Source organism: Orussus abietinus, unplaced genomic scaffold (assembly GCF_000612105.2).
Source record: "Orussus abietinus isolate OABI.00-Male unplaced genomic scaffold, Oabi_2.0 scaffold76, whole genome shotgun sequence".
NCBI classification, from domain to species: Eukaryota; Metazoa; Arthropoda; class Insecta; order Hymenoptera; family Orussidae; genus Orussus; species Orussus abietinus.
In genome coordinates, this window is record NW_019394271.1 from 404,284 (window position 1) to 428,184 (window position 23,901).

A 23,901-nucleotide genomic window follows, 5' to 3' on the forward strand; every position below is an offset into this window, starting at 1 on the left:
GTAAATGGGCTTGTCGTTAATCCACTTGACCGAATCAGTTGCTATTAATGGCATTGGATTTAGAAGGCACTAAATCCATACTGAAACCAGTAATCGCGCGAATTGCCTCCGCTGACGTTTCGTTATTTGTAACGTTTCCACGACCTCGGATCGCCATTTTTGAACTCATCAATGAGAAATGAAATCGGTCTAACGATGAATATTTCTGCGTATTAAAACATGGAATTTTTTAAAAAGCTTTTTAAATCAACAAAACATCACATTATTATCGATAACATCGACATTATCTATCTACATGATACTTACCCATTATCATCACGTAAATCTTGTCCAGGGTGATGAGGAGAAATTATCCAGTTTACCTTAACGTACAAGAACATAAGCAGTGGAAATATAATTTGAAAAAAATATTAAGAAGGATTAAAAAATACTCACTCTAATCGGCTCATAAAGTAACTTTAAAAAGTAATGCCTCGACGATTTGTTTCACAAGGGCGATTGCAAAATCGGAAATATCTTGGACACGAGAATTCCATATTCGATCCAGAAATTATTCCATTTATTCAACTTAAGATTCGTCATTACGCATACGTACATACAAACTCACAATTGTTCGTTTCGAAACGTGCATATGTAGGTAAACTACGGAATTGTCTAGGTATTTAGAAAAGTTTGCATATTCGCCTTTCTTCCTCGGCCAGCTTCACGTTACTCAAGGTCCGCCAACTTTGTTGCTAAGAGTTGCAAGTCTTAGATCGATTACCGTACACAATGTGTATATATACAAGGGAAACTTTACCTCTTCGCAACAATGTTCATAGCTCATCTGCCGTAAACAAAGCAGTAGAATTCCACACTGTTCCAGAAATACAATAGAACGTCTATTAATCGAACGCTTATCGACCGCAAATTGATCGTGCATCTGTGAACAAATCAATGCTCAAAAATAAAAAATAATAAAAATAAGACATGACAGTTCGAACAATACACGTTCTACAGTAATATCCACACGACGATTTCTGCAATATTTCCATATAGAAACCGCAACATTATAATACATCCGAAATATTACCGAGTTGCAACAGAAGTTATTTTGCCGCACAGTAACAGTTTGGAGATACGAAACCTTACACATCATATCAATTAGAATTATTAAAGCAACGTAACAGTGACTTTAATCCCAGAAAGTGTCTCCCAAATATTCAACAAACTCGCGACATCTCCATACACATAAGCCTTTAACGCGAATACTGTGCAATTAGTACAAATTTTATGAACGGAAAATAATTCATTAATTGCAGGCTGAGAGTTAAAATAGTTCCACGGAACGGAAATGACCAAAATAACAAATGACAAATTATAAATATAACGACCCACTCTCGGTTTGCTCTCTATTGAACTATTTTCATTAATAGGTTACATATTCTGTTTTTTTTTTCTTCCTCAATATCTTTCAAGCGCACGTCGTCTGTCATATATTCGAATAAATATATGTACCTACATTAACGCTCCGAAGGAGGGAAACTAACAGGTTGTAAATATTTCCCGGTATCGACTACATTATTAACCGAATTTCCCGAACGATTGGATAAAACAAGCGACGATTATGCTTTTTGTCCACGTGCATCTTTCTCGTAAACATTTCTCCCCAACATGTTGCGCCATCGTGCGTACATATTAATATTTCACTTGATTTAATTGTAGCTCTACGGTATTCACTGTCTCTCTCTCCGTTTTCCTTCCTTTCTCTAGAAAACAAAAGGAAACGAGAAGTGCTAGTTAAGTACGGAGGAAAATAAGATTTTATGTATAATATATTTATATATGTATAGAGAAGCACTTCCCCAGCTTTAAACTGTACAAATATGGGAGAAGGTTATCGGCATGTCTTTACGACAATTCCCCTTCGGTTATCATTGCAACCTTTATTTATACTTTCTGGCATTGTCGCAATTGACGGTGCGTCGCAGAGGGGTGCAATGTTTGCTCGGAAAGCCGCGTATATATAAATACAGTTTTAAATAGACATACGTACATATACATATACAGGATGGTTCGTGAAAGCGGACCGTCGTTACACGATTGTATTGTTCCCGAATTTCTTCAATTTTAGGAACAATAACTGAAAAATAATCCGGATTATACGACGTAAATTCCTAATAACCTGTTCGCGCGAAATGCAATCGAAAAGTAATATTTAATGCCGTCATGTATAAATTACATACCATCATTAGTTCGCTAATGACGAAATGTTTAGAAATAAAGTTTGATTCATCTTATCTATACATATAGGAAATATGAGTGGGTTGTTTTGGAATTATTGTAAATTAAAGGAATACTTGGCATGGCTCAGGTTTCGTTCGGCATTATCATTAGTAAATGATATTTGTTGACGGTAATGATAATTATAAAGTATGCCAATACTGCGGGGTAGTGAGGATTTATTTAAATTGTATCATAAACTAATTGGTTGGTGAGACCTAACCTTATCATTAATCTTCGATAAATTGTATTAACGAATTGCAACGTAGGACGAGCAAATCTTACTAACATGTCACTTAGAAACAATTAGTGCTTAAATGAGCTGGCCTTGCACTTTGACTACCTCAAGACCTGCACCGTGTACGTTAATGTGTAGAACGTGTTAATTACTCCTTCGGTAGATAGAAACTGCCGCCGAATGTCTCCTCGTGTTACACGGCCACGGCGGATTAATTCAATTGTCAGAAATTATTCTCAAGTACTCATCGTCGGGTACCTGTAACGACGTTCTGATTTCTCGCAACACCCTGCGTGTCTATCTATACCGTATCCGCATTTAAACACCAAATATCACATTCACGTTTATTGTATCTACAGAATATACAAAGTCGCCCGTCGCCCACGACTATTATCCTGGCGTCCAACTTGCTTTCTTGCGTCACAAGTCGGTCAGAATATTTATATATATATATTTACTTATGAATCGACATTATCTCCTAAATTCGACATCACTTGGCAAAAACATTCCCCCAACTTACGGCGATTTGCAATATGGCCGACCATAACGAAACGACTGTAAAAAATAATGAGGGAGCGATGGTTCGAGTAACGGCAGGTGTTAATTACATTCTCGGCGAGGATGCGGGGAATTACAGTCGTGAACAGAAATCTCGCCTCCGAAACATCCACTGTAATGTTATTTACAAGGGTTTTACATTCAATCTGCGCAAATAGTACAAGAACGTCATTGCTCTACTGTATGACTAGTTTTTGCGCACTTCTTCGAGGATTTCTATAATTACTCGCTATGATTAGTTTGTTTAGAATTAAGAAAAAAAAAAGAAAAACAAAGTGATGGTCGCAACGGCTCTAGTACACTAACCAATATTTCAAATCATGCGTTATACAATTCACGTTCAATCTTGAGGCATGAGGACCGATCTAAGAGTAGCGCTTAAAATACCGAGAACCGTAAACAAATGCGGTAAATAAATTAATTCGGTGGATAATATGTTCACTTTTACATGCAGGAATCGAACGATCCCTATAATATTGCATATCCTTGATGTCATCGACTTATCCAGCAAAGTTCGTGAAATGCAATGTTTGAGCGTTATTTCCGTTGAATTCTTCTATTTAAATTCAGTGCATGAAGTTACTACACTAATTGTGAAGTAACGTTGAAGGAATTTCTTTTCGATAGCGGTCATATTTGTCAAGTCGACGGCAATTTAAGGACTGTTCCGTCCTCGGAATTTCAGCACTGTCATGTATTCGCAAATGATTCTCACGTGCATCTAAATTACATCTGATACGCAACATGTCCGTTTCCGAGCACGTGACCATTTTCGGGATCACGTGACCCTAGACGTGCACCTCGCTGCACATAATGCACGGCGTGGCCGCGAGATGGCGCGTCGAAACCGGATCCGCGCACGTACGGAGTGGACAAGCCGAAGTCGAACCATCGCTTAGATTTTGCTAAATAATTGAACGTTCAATCTGGAAAGGGATACCGAAATTCGATTAAATTCCCGTCGATTTAAGAGCACCTTCAAATACTCGAACTATTCGAGAAAACAATACCGAGCCAAGTACTCTAGGCCAAACGAGAGCTAGGTTGAATAATTCGAACATGCAAATTCGAGGATGTTCAGCCTGTTTAAAAAATGTTCAGGCGGCCTGAAACGTCGAGTCGGTTTTACCACCTTTCCAGCTGTACGAATAAATACGAAATATTCGATCGTCTTCGTCCTACTCGATTGATCCGAAGTTGTTTGAAAATTCACATCTCGAGGTTCCATCCTATCGTATACCAAAGTGAACGTCACTATTTCACATTTACCGACTATTCATATTTTCTCATTTTAAGCGATGAAATAAACTAGAGTAATCGTTTTCCAATAGCTCGACTTGCTAATTTTCTAGTAGCTCGAAAGAAAATCGTATTCCCGAATCCATCGAATAATGAAAATCAGTCGTTAACGATCCAGTCAGAGTTTGGCCGAGTTCACAATTCCGTCGAAATAGAATTCCGTTCGAGTGATATCGGGTATCTTTCGTGGTTCTATGAGAAAAAGCTCGAGTGTGTCTCCGTTTTCGATTTTAGTCCGATAAGATCAGGTTTTATTATAGAGACAACCCTACGCGGTGTTTTCACGATGGTCACCCATCCGAGTACTGAACCGCGCCCAACGTTGCTTAACTTCAATAGGCTTAGTTTACACCGACCACTTGGGACGTGTTGTTAAGAATCTGATAAGACTACGCCTTTACGCTTTGTAAACCAATACCTCACAAGAATCAGTGCTTCCGAACGTGGGACGATCGTTTACGAGGCTCGGTAATTCATTTCGGTCCGACCGAGCCTAACGCCGTTTGCACCCTACCGGCAAAACCAGAGCCGGCACCGGTTTTTTCTATGGTAATAATGTAAATAAATGAAAGTTACATTGTCTTTGGCAGAAAAGTCGGCGCCGGTTATTTTCGATGGTAACAATGTAAATAAATGGAAGTTACATTGTTATTGGCAGAACAGTCGGCGCTGGTTATTTTCTAAGGTAATAATGTAAATAAATGAAAGTTACATTGTTTTCGGCAGAAAAGTCGGCACCGGTTATTTTCGATGATAACAATGTAAATTAAGTAATTCGGTAGAGTTTCGCGCCAAATATATACATATAGAGGCGCGAAACTCAGACCTAGTCATTATCTTCGACGTTAAGCCTGGGGCGTCAAATTGGACAACGAATGTTGTTTCTAAATGATAGTTACATTGTTTTTAGCAGAATAGTGGTGCCGGCGCCGGTTTTGCCGGTACGTGTGCAAACGGCCGAAGGGATGGGACGACGAATCGGGACGTGGACCGGCTCGGACTAGGACTAGACGCGAGTCGGGAGGAAAGAACGCGCTAGGCAAGAGGGGGAGAAGACGTCTCGTCGTCTAGCCGGTTCACCCGTTCGATACGTTTATCCGTTCGCGCGTTCTGCTCCTTTTTCGGCATCGAGCCGACGAGGACCGCCTCTTGGCCCCGGAGGCCACGCCTCCTCTCTCCCTCCCGTCGGCTTCTTCACGGCCCGTACTGGTGCTCGAGCTCTCTCCTGAGCCTCTTGGCCGCAGTCTCGCCGTTTCCCTCGGCCTCGGCGTCGCTGCACCCGTCCTCGGCCGAGGCCTCGGCTTCCGCGACGATCCCCTCGACCTCCTCCTGCCGCCTCTTGGCCGTGGCCATCTCGGCCGCGTGCTTCTTCCGCCACTTGGTTCGCCGGTTCTGGAACCAGACCTGCAACCAGATGACCATAAGGCGGCTTAGATATCTCCGGAACCTAAATTCATACCCCGACGCGAGAAAAATCACCTCTCGAGTTGTATCTCGAATTGATGTTGACTTAACTCTCGGAAGCGGGTCCTCCCCGCGATATTTCACACCGAATGTCTAACAATGTAGACGGCGGTTCTCTTAAAACCGATCGTCGACGTTTCACGAAATCACGGAACAGTCGTATAGGGTGCTCTATAAGGAACGCTAGATTTAATCTTATACCATAACTCATTATTTGTATTATACTATATGATGGATTTGCTGCGGTTATATATAGTTCATAATCAATTTCTGAATTGTACAATAATTTGGCGCATTTTGTCGACCGAAAATTCCACGAATTCTTCGAACCGTCTCTGTATAACATTGCATGTACTTGTAACACGTTTTTCCCATAACAAGGCGTTGTTCTTTCTTATAGCGCTTCCTGTTAACTAATAACGTAAACGCATGACCACTGCTTAATTTTAGGTGTCGTCAATTTTAACGGCAATTTAAATTTTATGGTTTTTTATGGGACACCGTACGGCAACGCTATTTGTTTGAGAAATTCACTGATAATGGTCGAGGGTCTACCTTGTATTTACTATTCGGTATTGAGTTACCTTTCCTTCAAACGGATTAGAAACGTAACGATGACAAAGCCCTAAAGACGAATTGGCTCAATCAGTAGCCGAAACGCTCGAGGAGCATTAACCTGCATGGCAGCGGAGCGATGAAGTCCTCGCCATCCGAGAAGTGACAAACGATCGCAAGGCAAGAGCGCGTCCCGGACAAAATTGCGCGGAGCAACCGGGCGGAAGCGGTGTTGTTCACTTAAGGTGCCCCTCCGCACCTATAAAGCTGGAAATACATACTGGGTGTCCGTGTCCCCGCAACAATGTATTTAATTAACGTAACGGGTGCCAGGGGAGCACGGGGCGCCACCGTAGCGATTGCACCCGCAAACCACCCCCAATCCGGAGGCGCGAGCCGAGTCGAGCCGAGTAGAGCCGAGTGGAGCCGAGTCGAGCCGAGCGGCTCACTGCTCGCGGCTCGCTACTCGCCGTGACGGACGCTCTCTCAATATGGCCGCTCTCCCAGGCCGCGCGGCACCGAAGACCGCGCCGTGAGACGCTAAACAGATTAAAACGTAAGGGCCTCTCGTAAAACCTAATGGCTGCTTGGATGGAAATTAAAAGAACGCCGGCGTAAGGAGCCGAGATAGAGGAGAGCGGACCGGGGAGGATCGTCCCTGCCCTTTTTTATTCCATCTCCGGGGGGCGACGCTTTGTTCTTTTATGCCTTCCGTCGTTGCGCCGAGCCTCGACCCCCGTCGGACGTCCAAATGGCGTAATTCGGGTTACTCCGCTGAAATTGTAACGCCGGATGGGTTAATAAAGGAAATTGTAGGTCCTCCGTTCTTCGCTCGTTATTATGCACCAATTTCCCAACCGGATACCGATCGACCGCGAGATAAGGACGATCGCGTATCGCCGTGCGCAGGCCCGATCACGTGACCGTCTCTGGCAACCAATAGGATCGCGTATCCGCGAGGCGCCATGTTTAATTTTGTGAATGGAAACGTGAATGTGGGTTTTTTACTAGTGTGCAGTGGTCTAGGGATTTGAACGTGAGTTTTATACATTTATTCACGTAGTTTTTAAAGTTTTACTTTAAACGAATACCTGGACATTGATACGTGATGTATGAAAAACGTTGAATGGAACTATTTGTCGATGGAACAGCGTCTCATTGTTGATACATTCCGCTACTGTAGGGCTACATTTTCCCGGCAGCAAGGTGACGAGTGAAACGAAATATCCGTCACATTCGGGGGCCTGCCGTAATCCCCTGACAGGGAGATGGAAAAGCTGGGGAGATTTTTGACAGGACGCGTCTCCGCCGCCTCCTTCTTTTCCGGTCGGCGGGTTTACCGCTGTCAACGGGGGGTGCCACCGACGTTGGCGACGATAACTTCCAAAGAGCTAGCAATACACATAATAAACCCTACAATGCACTTTGTGGGTATTCCATCGCTCATTTTAGAGGAAGGTTTTAACATCCTAACGAAGCGACGGCGGAGCTCGTCTCGAAGACGTCGATTTTTGGAAGACCCGGCATTCTTGAAGGCCACATTTCTTTAACTCCATTCAAAAAGACAATTCCTTTGGGAGAAAGGAAATCATTTTCTCCCCGTAACACCTAGCCCCGGTATAAATAACGGAAACGTTGGAGGGAATAGAGACCGACCAATAAATTAACTTTCGGCCGCGTATTCTTGCCTGAAATCCGCTTATATTAAATCTCGATGTTTGCCCTTCTCAACCCCGTAGTGGATTTTCATGGATAGCCATTATTCCCACATGCCAATCCGTACTAATGGGTCGCGAAGAAAGGCACCTAACAACGGGCGCCAGATGTCAATCGGGAGATGTTCCATATCCGAGGCAGGTATTACTCGAACCCACCAGCTACCGAAAGGACTCTGACTTTTGCCTCCAGTCGGGACTTTCGAGGCGGGACTAACGGCGGGCTGTGAAAAGTCAACAATGCCGATGGCCGGCGACCACGGAAGTCGGCCCCTAGGACGACAAACTGTGAGAAGGTTTGGAAATAAGGAGAGACGGGGCAGGTAGGACACCTCCGTCCCTTCGCGACAATGCCGCTACGGATTTAGTCCTAAGCGGTCTTAGCCACCGAAATACCGGCATTTCCGGTAGATAAATCCCTCGAGCTCGTTGTCGGACGACCCGGTCTCCTTCCAAAGTCAAGTCGAACGCCGATTCTTAAGGGAGGTTTTTCCATCCCGACTATGGGCGCAGGATGTACCGCCCTCGCTCCTTGATCTGACTATAAAAGGGTTTAGTTTCAATCAAAATGCATTTCAATCAAAATGAATGCCGAAATCGTGTACATCGTGGAGAAAGAAAAGAAAAAAAAATAGGATATTTTCAGGCCTCCCCAAGTTCGCCAGTATGAGACATTGAAAACATTTTACTTTAAATTCCTCCGTGAAGCATGCATTATGCATTTTCATCCCACTTTAAACTCACTGTGATTAAAACGCATTTTAGAACGCATTGACCCCTGAAAGATGGTAGCATTGAAACAGAGAAAACGAAGGGGCTGTTTTCTATTTCTTTTCGCGTGAAATGGTCGCACGGTGCAATGGCGACGGCCTATCCGACAGTAAGAGAGAGGAAGAGAGAAAGAATTGCCCCTCTGCTCGTTTTCGTTTCTTTGCCCGCCTTTCTTAAGAATATCAAGAATTTAATACCAAGCGAGTAGTTGTATTCGCGAGGTCCGCGCAACAAACGTCCGCGATCTCGACACATAATCAGTGGATTAAAAGGCGATTTAAGCAAAAAAAAAAAGAGAGGAGAATTATTGAATCTGATAGAACCCAGGGAAATATCGCGAAGTTTAACAAGATTAGACTGAATTCGTTTGGCCTTTTTGGATGAAAGGAGCCGCCTTGGCTAAATTCTAAAGGAGAGTCCAGAAGTCGAGTTTGCCGAATTTCCTCCCAGCTCATAGCCGAGGCATTTTCGGCTATTTACCCAGCTGCCTTTGAAGAATGAAAAGGGTGCCATTGGTTGCGCATATGTTTTCCACGAGTAATATACCCGTGTTCATATTCAACTCACGCACTCCCCATTGTGGTCCTTATTGCCTGCAGTCTTGCTGCGTCGCCGATTGTCGCGTCCCTGCGACCCAACGTTTAATCGGCTTACGGGAATTAGGAGCAAACGCCAATTTCTTATAGAATTTCGCAGCCCTCAACCTTTTAAAGAAGTTTATAATATACCCCGAGACGACCAAAAATTTAATGGCGATAATGCCATTAACAATGCGGAGTCGTAGAGAAATATTGTAGAGAAAAATAGGCAAGAAAAACACTAAATATTATCGTGGTTAATCCTATTTTCGAGAAGACACGTGGGATGCCTCGTGGCAATATATGTGATATTTTATATTGTTCAATATGAATAAGAAAATTTAGATGAGAATTTAGGTGAGAGACGGTGAGTCAGAATTTGAATATCTTTATCAGCGCTTAATATAATGATATTCAAATTCTGACTCCCCGTCTCTTTTTCTTTCATTCTACTATCTCTTTAACCAGCACTGCTAATGGAATAGATGATAACCGGAGAATTTATTAAAGAAGAAAAATACATATTCAATTTGTTCGCAACGTCAGGGTCCGAATGAATCCTGTTTGATGAGAAAAGCTCCAAGAGCGAGAACCCTCGTATGGATTTCGTGACGTGTCTGTCATTATAGTAATGCAGTAGAAAAAAAAGTAGGTATGTACACATATATTATATATCACAATCTGCTAAATAGAGATAAGAAAGAACACCAGTACAGTCAAATATGTTGCTAAGCAATGCGTGGAATATTCTTCTCACAATGAACATACTCGAAATATTGCATTGATATCTGCGAATGAAAAAAAAAAAAGAAAAAAAAACACGTTCTACCTTGTCAAAATATTAATATCCCGAAATACCAGGAGCGTCCAAATTTTGACTCGACCCCCTATCGGTTTCCTACCCCGTAATCTGCGTCGCTAATGAGATGGACGATAACCGGGGAATTTATTAAATAAAAGGAATACATATTCAATTTAGCCGCAACGTCAGAGTCGGGTTAAATTTGATGGAAGAGGCTTCAAGCAGAAAGACTCGTTTGGCTTTTGTAGCACATCCGCATTCACATTATCGCCACAAAAGAAAAAATAAGAAAAAAAATAGTAATGAAAGCCAGAATCTTGTCTAATCAATTCACCTACTTTCGGGACATCACTCGAAATAGCTTCTGTATAACGTACCTAATCTTTCATCAATATCTGCGGATAATAGAATCATAAATTCCGCCTCGTTAAAACGTCAGCTTTCGAAAACACCGCTCGCATAGAAATTTTCGCTCGGCCCCTCCCTCATCCTCCCCTTGCCCCACATCTGGCCCGCTAATGGGATGGATGATAACCGGGGAATTTATTAAATAAAAAAAATACATATTCAATTTGGGCCGCAAAGTCAGGGTCCGGTCGAATCCCTATTTGATGGAAGAAGCCCGAGCGGGGAGCGCCTCGTGTGGTTCTTGTGACGCATCCGCCATTATAGGGCGACGCAATCGTCGGTGGTCGCACCCTCGCGCGTGTCACGCATCTGTTAGATTTATTAAATCAAGATTATCCAAACCCGTGGCATTGTTCCGCGACGCCCGGAATAAAGTCGGGGAATTAAGTCGGCCACGAGAACCCCTTCGGCCGCGGTGCGACCCTCTTGGCCGAGGACACGGTTTTAAAACCGACGCGCCCTTAACAAACTGCCCGATCGAAATCTAATCTCCTCGATAGGTCCAAGGGTTTGTCGGATACGAGGTCGGCCCATTTGAACCGCAGGGTGCAACCAAAGTAAATCCGCGAAACTCAACCCGGGGGGGTGGCTTTATCGTAACGCGGCCAACTTTAAACACTTGTCTCGGGATCTTCGACCGGGGGTCATTTTCCCCTATTTCGAAGTTACGCCCTTTAAACGACGCCACGATAAGACTGACACGCTTGTACGTACATGATCGATAAGTGGCTCTACTGCTAGAGGGCCAATTCGGGGGACTCGAGTTTTATCATTTGCTTGCTAATAAGAATTACACGCTCAACTGGAGGGTTCCTTTTTTTAGCGCGTCATTGATCTAGCATGGGTGAATAGTCTTCTTAAAATTGCCAGTTTATCTAGCTAAATCCGTGCAATCTATTGCTCATGTTCAAATATTTCTTAAACAACTCCCTGAATACTTTTTGTTTGTAACCAATAGAGTCGACGTTGAGATCCCTTGCTACATACGTTTTATAAATAAGTAATGTGAAATTTGTCGAAGGAATACAATTTACTCAAATTTTACGCCAAGGGTCTCGAATTGAAACCGGGACGTCTTATTTTTCTAATGTTTTTTAAATTACACTCGATGGACAGAATTTCATGAAATATCGACGATTAAGTACTGAACATTAAATATTTTATAAGCCACCTAGGAATTATCCACCCGAGGGTAAATCCTTGTACACTGATAAAAATGCCCATGTAAATGTACATACTCAGTCATTTGTTATTTAGATGCCACGAGAAATGACAGTAAAATAATATTGACTCTGTAATATCACATTCAACATCTGAGTTGAATGAAATAAAATTGTAACGTAATGTTACATTAAATTCAAGTAAAAATGCCCTAACACGACAAATGTACAATGTTAAGTCTATTCTTACATTCTCTAATTTGTAATTTTTCCACCTTACGTTCTTCTATGTGAAACTTAAGTTATGAAGTGCGTAAAAAATGTATTCAAATTTCTATTAATTTTGATTGTTATAGGAAATGACGGATTTTCGCCCATAATCGAAAGTAAACAAATGTGGACATTGGCGTTATCAATGCGCGGAGGCAATTTCCTGTCGGGAGGTATTACTTACACCGTTCTGCAGATCATGCACTGTGTTATTCGAAATGATCTACCGAAATTATAAATAATTTCGGGCTCGAAGAAGATGGTTGGCTGGTGACGATAATGCGCTCTTCTGTATTCCGCTCCCGCAGCGGCTCCCCATATCGACATGTTTCCACCCTCCCCTCGTCCTCGCCCTGAGATCAAATGGCTTCACCGATTCGTGTTACCGCCGGCATTCTATTTTTATTCCGGAATCAAATTTCGCGGGAGCAAATTTTATTATTCCTCGATGCCAAGCAACTCGGAATCAATGCAATCCTTCCCCAATGTTTTCGCCCGAAGGCTCCTCCCGTGTATCATTTTCGAAAAATATTACAGGCATTTCGCCCCTACGTGGAATCCCGATTAGTTTCTTTAAATTAAATTAGGAGGATTAAATTAAATTAAAATCCACGTAACCTTAAGGTGATGTGAAAGTGGCATCGAAGAGGTTTCGTTTATGAAACTTTTCGGCCAACTCGGTTTACCGAATGGTTTGAAACTTTACAACGTGAATAGGGAGACTATAAGGAAGGTCCTGAAACTCATGAAATTTCAATTCTTCTCAAATTTGTTTATAGGTATTTTAAAAATAGTTTATAGAAAATGAAATATCACGAGTTTCAGGACCTATATTAGGGTCTCCATATTCACGTTTTAAAGTATGAAACGATTTGAGACACCCAGTTCGTAGAAAAGTTTCATGAACTAACATAAAACAGATTATACTCGTTACCCTTCCTTCAAAAAAGGGTATTAATTCAGACCTCTGTACATAACGTTTCGAAAGATTGCAAAGCACGCACATACGCGGCATCCCCCTAAAATTAAAAATGGCGTCGCGTAACACTTACGTTTTCATAATTTCTCATAATTTTTTACATTTTCAATGGCCGACTGCAACGATAATGCGACAAGGGCAAAAATACTTGGATGCTCTTAGGGTAAGTTAAACTCTGTAGTTATGTCAGTGACATTATTATTCATAATGTCTGGTTAAATTCTTATCGTATCGCAATTTCCAAAATTGACCAAACGCGATTCGTCCGTTTTCAAGTGACTCTGTGTACACGGCCAAAATGGTCAGCGAATGTTTTCCCCCGTTCACGTGCTCGAGGTAATCCGTTTTACACGGTGGACCGCATTTGTAACTAACCTACAATCTAGTAACATCGAATAACATTCCCTGAGCGCCGGTATGAACAACAATCCAGCAACCGTGGCGTCGAGAATCATTCAAGCGACGGAATTCCATTTTTGATCGACGAAAACCACCGAAATCGAGATTTTCAATTACAAGGTAATAGGATGTAAACCGTAAAGCTTATAAAAAAGGAGGAGGTTAGACGAAAAAGCATTTATCATCTCTAAACTTTTTTCAGAAACTTGTATTCTACAAATTCTAAGCTATTATTCATTTGAAAAATCCAAAAATTGCCGCGATGATAGATGATTTCTTATGGTTGGTACGGTCGTGCGTGCTTAAATAAAAGAAACTTGAAGAATAAATGATCATCTATGGATATACAGGAAATCTCAAAAACGGCTTGAACCATATCTTTCAATATTTTGAAGCACATTAGATAAGGTTATACACATCATGTCGGGAGCAATATTCCGAAAAAGGGCTTATTAAAATACATACATTTTTCGTTTCAATACAAAAGAGGCGGTTTTCTCGTTATTTTCTTCAGTAAAATAAAACAATTTTCAAACGTTCGACAAATTACACAGGTACTTTCTGTTTCACAAATCCGTATTTATTTATTCTTTTTCAACCTTACCGTGAATCTATAATCACATACCTACACCATAACCGAGTACGTGGAGAGCATCACTTTCCGCGAATTATAGTAACGCATATAATCATTAATATTTTTCAATGAAATCTACGATTTGTTTTAATAAAAGATACCGTGTAAAAATTTGTCAAATTCTTGATATTATCTACTCCCGAGATATTGGGGGTTAAAAAGGTTCATCCTTTCGGTTGCGAGGGTATCCTACCCCCATTTTCATCATTAGCGTATATATAGTTTTCCTGGTCACTATCATCGGAGCGTATATATACGCTCAATTTTACTGGTCACTAATATTCGGCCTGAAATTTGGTGATAAGGACCCTCTTTTTCATACTTCCTTATGACGCAAAATGGGTTAAACGGCATGTAAACGGAAAGCAAAGCGATCCATCCGAAAACCGAGTGTCCCGTTTCCCGAAGAAGAAAATCGAGCGATATCCCTCAGTGCCTCGTTCCCCGTGCAAGACAAACGACGGAGCGAAGCCGACATCCGTTCCGAAAGTAACTTGCACGTACAACCGAAAACCAGGAAATCTATTTCCCACCCTCGTATCGGGAGCAATTCGTTCCGCACGATTGAGCACATTTTCTAATATCACCTCATATAGTAACGTCGAATAACATTCCCCGAGCACCGATACGAACGACGGTCGTTCGCGCGTTTGAATTCTTGCCCATAAATCCGGGAATAATGATGAACTGTACGAAATTGAGGTTAGGTCAGTCGCGCGGTAAAGAGTCGCAAATCGGGCGTGAACGAAAGCAAGTCGATGTTTAACCTCCTCTGCATATAGATCCTATGCAAAATTTGATTGGTCGATTCCAATAGTGAGATTGGATCCTCCATGAGCAAATCTAATCAATTTTTGCGTAGGATTTTCATGTAGGAATCATTACTAAATCTCCACCGTCGGTATTTATTTAATACCCGATATGATAAATGTAATAAGATAAAGAAAAGTTCATATAAACATTTGTTGAAAAATGCTCCCTAAGGGAGCAACGCCCCTTCAAATGGGGCACCCTGAAGACGGTTTTTCCTCAATATTTTCGAAACCGTCCACATTGAAATGATGAAATTTGGTATACAAGATAAACTTTTGACGCTGAATCAGAATCGGAGCTCAGAATTTCAAGATTTTAATCAGAAGCGTCCCATACTGAAGGGATTAAGGGTAAAAATAACTCCATTTTTTAATGGAAATTTTTTTGTACATATTGATTTTAGAATATGATACCTGAAGGATGTTTACGTAAAAAAGATAGTCTTATTTCATATCGATAGGGCTAATCATTTTCAAGAAAATTGCAAATTTCTACGAGGCACATTTACCCCTCCTTGGGCCCAGGGTGTCCCATTAGAAGGGGCGTAGCTCCCTTAGGGAGCATTTTCCGACAGATGTTTATATGAACTTTTCTTCATAAAAATACCTCAGGAATCACTCCTTGAATTTTTGCCGCATGTTTAGGAAACACCCTGTACATGTGTTGAAAAATCCGTACATCTGGCAACACTGGACTGGACCCCCTTTCTGCAAGCTAACCCTCCACGTACCACCTACACCCGAGAAATCTATTTCCCGGCCGCGCGGTCGGCCACATTTTCTAATAACACCCGATACGGTGTAACGCGTGTAAGCCAACACTCGGAAGGCGAGTCGGTCGGTATTGGACAGGGGCTCCTCCATAAAGCCATGACGAAGCACCGTTACTCGATCTTGATAGAAGGGCAACCCTTAGTTGCAGGTGGTAGCGACACCGATAGGGGTTATCGCGAGGTCTCGCATGTAACCCGCGAAAAACCGCGCCGAGGCCATAGACGTAGAAAATATGGAGCCCGCAAACCCAGTCATTCCCTTGATATTCTTGTGAAGGCAGAGAAAAGAAAGGAGAGCGAGGAGGGGGCTGCACTTTTTCCCTCCCTTGCTGTTGGATAGGCTGTCGCCATATTGCGTTGCGCGTTACACGGAAAAGGGAGGAGAATGGGAGAACAGCCCTTTTGTTTCCGTCCTTCTCCTGCCTTCGTAATTAGATCAGGGAGTGGGTTCCACGTGTATATCCTGGACTATTAAAACGATCTGTTAGAAATTTCGTATACTAAATTTCGAAATCCTTTGTATGTCGGTGTCCGACGTGAACGTGCCATTCGAGAGGTCGATCGGTCATGAAACTTTTTTCCTGGGTGTACCGAATCGTTTCTGAACTTACAACGTGATTGCGGAGGCTATAAGGATATCCCTTGATACCCATGGAATTTCATATTTTGTAACAAAATATTAAGAACGTCTATAAATGGATATTTAAAAAAATTGAAATTTCATGGTTGCCAGGCCCTTCCTTGTAGCCTAAGTGTTCACGTTGTAATGTTCGAAACTATTCGGTACACCCAGATCAAAGAAAAGTTTCATAAACGAGACCTCCTCGACACCACTTTCGTATCCCCTTAACCCTTTGCACTCCTCTGTCGAGTGTGACTCGACATCAGCAATCGACATCTCAACAATTGGTGTGCAAAGGGTTAACAGCGTATATCCACGGTCTAAACCAAGGGGATATTCCCTCAGGAAGTCATAGATTTTTCCCCCGAAAATATACGAAAATCCCTGAGAATCGTTGTAAACCGCCGATGCACTGTCCCACCGTTATCTGTTACCGAATCGCATAGTTATCATACGAACTCAAAAGCAATCTGCTTTCAAAGAAGGAATTCATTTTCACCGAATTCCGAGTTAACAGTCCCTAGGTTTGTCCCCGGCATCAGCGGAAAGTTCCATAAAGAACCGGAAGCGGAAGGAACCGCAGGAACGCCTCCGGGGTTCCGAGACTCGCATCGAGGCCCCGGGGCCGGTTTATGGAGTCAAGTGCACTCGGCTAATTTCGGGGGCAGAGAGGCGCCCCCGGTGCAGGAGCCCGGAGGTGAACGAAGGGAAGGCCGCCGCCTGCTGCCGTGATTTATCACGTCGTGCCTGCCACCCCATGGCGTACGTACGTACACCACCGTGATACATGGGGAGCGGGGACGGGGATCGGGTGGGAGGAGGCCCTCGCCCGTACTAATCGACGTCATCGATATTGGTATCCGTCGACGAGCAGATTACCCCGCCGTAAACAACTACGCCCCCCCCCCCTCGGGAACCGGCGGCCACCCACGGGCGGCGGCGCCGCGGCGCTTTTGTTGCGCCCCGGCGACCGCTCCCCCTCGAGTGGGGCGAAACCACCCGGGGCTGTCACGCTCTTTAGCTCGCAAATGCCGGGCGCTCTCACTTCGCCCTATTAGAAACTAATGGAGGGGCTCGCGCCGGTCCAGGCGACGCCCGATGGGGCGCCGAATGGGACGCGAGTCGTCGACCGGAGAGTCGATCGCCCCGGACGCCTCCTGCGGTTTTCGCGGCTCTGGATTAATCTCGCCCGATGCCGCGGGAGCGGTTTTTCCCCTTTCTTCGGGGATTATCCGGGAATTCAGGTGGACTGGCTCGATAGAATTTAAGGGGCTGCTATAACGGGGAGGGGTGCGGATCGAAAAGACTCCTTAATCTAGAACTCCTATGTTTCGATTAAGATCAGAGGAAATTTAATTCCGCGGGGCCTTATTTATGAAACTTTTCTCCAAACTGGGGATGTACCGAATCATTTGACACTTTGCCACGTGAATACGGATACCTTAAGGAAGATACTGACGCCCACGAAATTCCATTTTTATGAAGAATTCAAAATGGTTTATAAGAAAAAAAAGGCTTTTAAATATTGAGACTTCACGAGTGTCAGGGCCTCCCTTAGGGCCTTCGCGTTAACCTGGTAAAATTTCAGATGATTCGGCGCTCTCTTTTCAAAAAAAAAGTTTCATAAACAATTGAACCCTCGGATGCCACTTTCATGGCACCTTGAATTGTTCGGTAATTTTCATGGGAATACGTAAAGAAAAGAGTGACGAGGAACGGCATGAGTTTTCTGATTGTGAGTAAGACCCGCTTTTTTCAAATCTTCCAGAAGACTGATATGAACCCCTGTTTCCTTTTTTAGAGGTACCAGTTTCCACGGGAAGTGTCCTACTCAGCTCTGCATCGGGGGGGGAAGAGTTCGTACCGGAGCTCCGAATTTAATCAAGATCGAGAAGGAAGAAAAATCAAAGGAAACGCGTTTATCGACGATGGGGGAATTCAGGGTGGGAAGAGACGTCGGGGTGAAACGAGGTACGGAGCTTTTCCCTCCTGCGAGAACTTGGTCGGATCCCATGAGAGTGCCGTCGTGCACGACGAGAATGAATATTTTCCTGTTCCGCGGTTAGATTTCCCACAGTGGAGGTTCCATTCCAAACGCCCGTTTTCTTGTAATACCAGCCAACGTTCGCTAATTCTTCCGTCGAGACGAGTCCTCCACCCAGCTCAAAATTAATGCTCACGTTAGGACGAGAAAAAAGAAAAGAGGATTGATCAACAACGGCACTACTAATTACCCAAGATACATCGCTATTCCGTAATTAAATGCATAACTCCAGAAGCCATTTGTTCACGCCAGAAACGAAAAGTACACGTCTTACATCTCCGTTTTTCTAAGTCCGCAAAAATAACATCTCCTTTCAAGTGAATTAAGTAAACACGTGATATCGGACTTCACCTAGTCTACAAAATATTGACACGTGCATCCATAAAAAGAAAGTCACGTTACAATAAAATATTGAATATTTTGGAAATAAACGGCCCATCGTGATTTTCCATTTCCCATGACCCAAAGAGCGATGCAATAAAACCAAGGTGTGGACCAAATTTGAGGGACCATTTTTACAACTTCATAATAACGTCCCATTTCAACTATGACGCTAATTAATAATCACCGGATGACTATTCGTAGACGGAGGGAATCCGTCCTTCCCTAATAAGGGAGGTTAAACAGCGACGACAGATAGCGAGATAAACGACTGTAAGAGCCAATTGGTCGGCCCTTGTCGGATGTAAATGCCGGGGTAATATTTTGGAAAATACGGCTTCGGTCCAGATACAAAAGGCAATCTCGTTCCGAGGATAGTCCGTATATAGGTAGAAACGAATCGGCGCTTCCCGAGGAAATCCGAGGTAATTGAATGCCAACCCTCCGCTGACTACGACTACGACCCTCCTGTTCCCCCTCTGCCCCCTTTCCCCTCCCCCTCGGCGCCCCTCGTCACCCCGGATCCGCCCTCCGACCATCCTCCCTCGCCATCGCTCACAAACACAGACTTGTAACTTTCAATAAAAATGTAAATATGGCGGCGCGGAACGAGCCAATGACAGCGCCACATCGCGGCGAGCAGTCGTACTACAAGTGGCGGCCGTCCTCGGGGCTCGCCGACTAGGGGATCGCAATCCAGGGGAATCAGGGGAGTATCACGGGGCGGGGGGGGATTTCGAAGCTCCGACGGCGAGACTGGGAAGCAGCCGAGGATAGGGATAAGAGTTGCAGCTCGAGACGGGACCGAGAAGGACGCCCGCCAGAAGGCGCGCTCGTTATAAGAAGCGGATAATTCATTGTCGGAGACGGGACGCCCTCGTTAACCGACCTTCCGGCTTTTTCCTTCCCAATTTTTCATCCGCCTGAACCGATTCGTATCTTTACTTTCGTAGATCGTGACATCGGGGAGAATCACCGGTCGGCAGTCGACAGACTTCTAAACATGGCGGAGAAGAGCTAGCCATTCGATGTCGCGTTATAAGATGAAGAAGAATTCGTTACGAGGGACGCGATGCCTCATTAAGAGAACTAGCTCAGTCAGTGAGTTTAAAAATATCGGATTTTGAGGTTTTTTTTTTACAATCTTATTGAGTACGTTATTTTAACGATATTCTGTGAATGTTTTGAAGATACTAGAAGAGATGTCCGCAGCGCGACGTCCCGGCAAGCGGTTGAACTACGAGAGGTAGCAGTCCTTTAGAGCTCGTCGACTAGGGGATCGCAATCCAGGCGAATCAGGGGAGCATCACGAGGGAGATTGAGAGATCCTGGGGTGCGACCGAGAACCAGCTCAAGAACAGAGACAAGTTGCATTCCAGGCTGATATCGAGAAGGACGTCTGCCAAAGAACGTACTTATTTCGAGTATCTGTCTTTGACTTTAATCACATAAACAATAATCCCGGAATCCTTCCCAGCGAGAAGAAAAACCACTCATCCGCTGCATTCCGCCACATTCAACTACTTATCATAGTTGCGTTTAAACAATTGTGGTATTACATTCTGAGCACAATATCGCTTTCTAAGCTTCCTGTACTATTATCGACCTATCTTCTCTACTTAGGTCGCGTATTTGGCGCATCGGTTCTTCATCGAGGATCGTCGATCGATATTCGAGCAAGTAGGATACGGCGCCGCCTCGCGGAGAGAAGTCGAACCAGCAATGGAGGCGTTCTCCGGGCTCGAGGACAAGCGATCGCAATCCAGCGGAATCGGGGGAATCAGGGGAGCATCAGGATATTCAGGAGGGGATTTGAGAGCTCGGTCGTGCCCGGGTGGCGCGACCGGAAACCAGCCCGGGGATAGAGATAAGTTGGAGCCGGAGACGAGGTCGAGGACTCAAGGGGGTGCGCTCGTTCCGAATGTTTGTCTTTACGTTTAGCCTTGTTTAAAAAAATTACGGGACCGTCAGCTCGCGCACGGAGCAAAACACTCGTTAGGACGTTCGTTGACAGCGGCACGATGTGATATTTTTCCTTTCACCTAAATTTATACTACGGATAATGATATCAGGTCATTCCAAAGATTCCGTCGTTTTTGCAGGTGAACATTGAAGTAGCACCGAAAGTGATACAACGTCAGTCAGTCATCGGTAATCCGTAAGTCACTGGTGATTACTTAATGTCAATGAAACGGCAAAACATGTTTGCCAGGAAATGACAATTTTAAACGAATAGTGTCAGACTTTAAATAAGTGCCTCTAGAATGTTTAGGGCAGTAAAACGTCCTTTTCCCCGTACCATGCGTTTAGCGCATCGTGTCGTCGACGATGATCGGCGACCTCGAACTTTCAATAAAAATGTAAATATGGCGGCACAGATCCTCCCAGGGACAGGGGTTCGCAATCCAGGGAAATCGGGGGGGATCAGGGGAACATCAGGGAAATCGGGGGAGATTTGAGAGCTCGGTTGGGCTCTAACGGAGCGGGGATAAGTCAAAACCCCAGCCGAGACCGAGAAGGGCCTCGACGAGGGAGAAGCCCGTTTCGAATGTTTGCGTTTACATTTATCCTTATTAAAAAATTGCCAGAAAAGCCCCTCGTGGCGCGTTATTTTTCCCGTTGATTGCACGCCATTGCTACTCTGTCCTCGTAACATCCTACCATCTCCTCGAATCTTTCAAGGAATTCTTTTAATTATTGCAGGGCCATATTTAGGGCGTGGCAAGGATGGCGCATGTCAAGGATGCAAGAGGAACAAGGACGCGGCGCAAACTGAATTCTTTCCACGTTTACTCGCAAAGGAAATTGTACAAAACACCCAGCATCGCATTGAGAGCCTGAACGAACGAGTTTAATAGCATCGGTCACAGAACACATGGTACAAATTTGTAATTTGTTCTGAATGAAAAACAAAAAATGTGAAGAGAGATGTTTTGTTCCCAGCGTACCCAAAGTACTGTTCTAAACTCCTGCCTTGTACATTAAACTCCCGTAAAACGCTGTCAATACATTACGCATTGTGTAAGATCACGTATACCCGAAAATTTTCCTCATATGACACGAATAATATAAATAACATGCGTTATGGGAATTCGCGTTACACGGGAGTTCACCATACTGGATTCGAGGTCGTCGAATGGCTCAAAACGCAATATTTCCGTTGGACATATTTCCTATTTTTCTCTGTATCTCCGTCCATATTCGACCACCGTGATTATCTTTTAAATTGCCGTGAAAATGCAAAGATGGCCGGTTAGGAGGAGCCGACGACAGCGCCACATCGACGCCAGATGGAGAGACACGCCAATTCGTCCCGGAAACGCCTGCGACAGGGTCTGCGGATCCAGGGGAATCAGGAGGGATTTAGGAGCTGGTGGATTTGAGCTCGAACGGCGCAACTCAGGGCCGAGAGCCCCGGGATAAGGACGAGGTTGGAGCCCCGAGCCCGAAACCGAGAACGACGTCGACTCCCCCGACGAAGGGAGGGCTCATGCCCGATGTTTGTCCCTTTTTCCATCCGTTTCTCATCCCTTTTCGTCTCTTTCGCGGCCGGGCGAGCGAGGACGGGGACGCAGGTGCGGCGAAGCTCCTCGCGTCGCCACTTATTTTACCACTTATTTTGCCTCATCCGTTAGGGGTGTTTTTTGGGCTTGTCGACTCGATCGAGCGCACCGCGAGGTGGACTCCTTCCCGGCCGTAACCAAAAGAGAGTCCTCCACATACCTCGCATAAATGTACCCACAAGCAGGCCAATCAAATTGTCGATCATAAGGAGCCGCTTTAAAATTGCAAAAATGGTCAAACAATCTCCTAAGCTTCGCACTTTATGACTGTACAAACTGTTACGTACGTGAGACAGAGTTTCGTTTATTGTAAACCACTGATATTGCCGACTTTTAATTCACACGCGGTATTGCCTTCATACCTTGCGATTCATACCTAGTCGAATTGTTTGATTTTCCTCATCTTGGACTGTGACTTTTTGACAGTGGTGAACGTTTTTTTTTCTGACTGGTCCGAAATGTAGCGCTGCATTCGCGATTAGAATATCCGTACACCGGAAGCATACCGATGGAACACGTGGCCGTATGGACTGCGCTTCTGGTTATTTTATGTTAGGTATGTGTTAAGCCTTCCAAGACGGTTCCACGTGAAACGAAAACTTCGTCAAAGCGAGAAACGTCCATTTATCCGGCTCCCTTATCTTGGAAGGAACTTTTCTTACCTTGACTTGAGACTCCGACATGCCCAGGGCGTACGCCAGTTTCGCTCGTTCGGGGCCAGCCAGGTATTTGGTTTGCTCGAACGTCTTCTCCAGGGCGAAAATCTGTTGGCCGCTGAACGTCGGTCTCGTGTGTTTCTTCTTACTCCCCTCGTGTTCCCCGACACCGCCTCCACCAGCTCCTGTCATGGCCTGTTGACAACCCAGCTGCTGCGAGACTGTAACACCAACATGTCGTATAAGAAGTGCAGTCTTTACGTCCACATCAATAATTTCCATCGATCACAGTTAATACAAGATATCTTACAAACAATGTCGCACATACATGAATTGCCAACCGATGACCATAAAGAGCTAACGTTCAATTTCGGCAATTTTAATGGCTAATTCTTGAAATATCCGTGAAGTCCTAAAACCTTTCTAGTGCCAATCGAAATCGTTTTCACTTATCGCAAGACGGTATATCGTTGCCCGGCACTAAAAGGTTTAAATAGAGACCCCTAACTCTCCGTACCATTAATCAGCAATTACTTCGTCGTTTCTTCCCGTCCGCCACATAAATTGAATTTGGATCGTTTGACCTGAACTGTAAAACTCATAAAAATCGTATAAAAAAAAAAAACAGTACCGCGTCACGAGATATCTCATTCGTAGGTGTCGAGTGAATCGGTTAACCAGAGATCACCCACCATTCGGCCACCAAAAACTGTCGGGTTGTCGGGAAAGTTGATTTTATTTGAAAGTACATTATAAAATTAATATACCATCTCCGAACAGAACTTCCAACAGAAGCGTTATTAAATTACAATATTCCTTTTAACAGTGCAGTCCACGAAGGCCACCGTCCTTCCGCGTCCCTTCCGCGCGTCCCGCGTCGAGCGAAAGAAACGAAGGGTCTCCTGGGTCAGCATCTTCCCGTTCCTGCCGGTCCCCGGAAAAAGCTGCGTCCGCATCT

The 23,901-nt window shown here is 44.2% G+C and overlaps 1 protein-coding gene across 1 annotated transcript in view; it reads right to left on the reverse strand.

Annotated features, from left to right (window-relative positions):
- Window positions 1–5,551: 5,551 nt before the first annotated feature.
- LOC105699951 (homeobox protein Nkx-6.1) overlaps window positions 5,552–23,901 on the reverse strand; it is a 30,464-nt gene continuing 12,114 nt past the window's right edge. The window contains exons 3-4 of the mRNA XM_012425406.1: window positions 22,950–23,164; window positions 5,552–5,761 (exon numbers count right to left, since the gene is read on the reverse strand). Of these exons, the coding sequence (XP_012280829.1) occupies window positions 5,552–5,761; window positions 22,950–23,164 (425 nt within the window). The remainder of the gene's footprint in view (window positions 5,762–22,949; window positions 23,165–23,901) is intronic.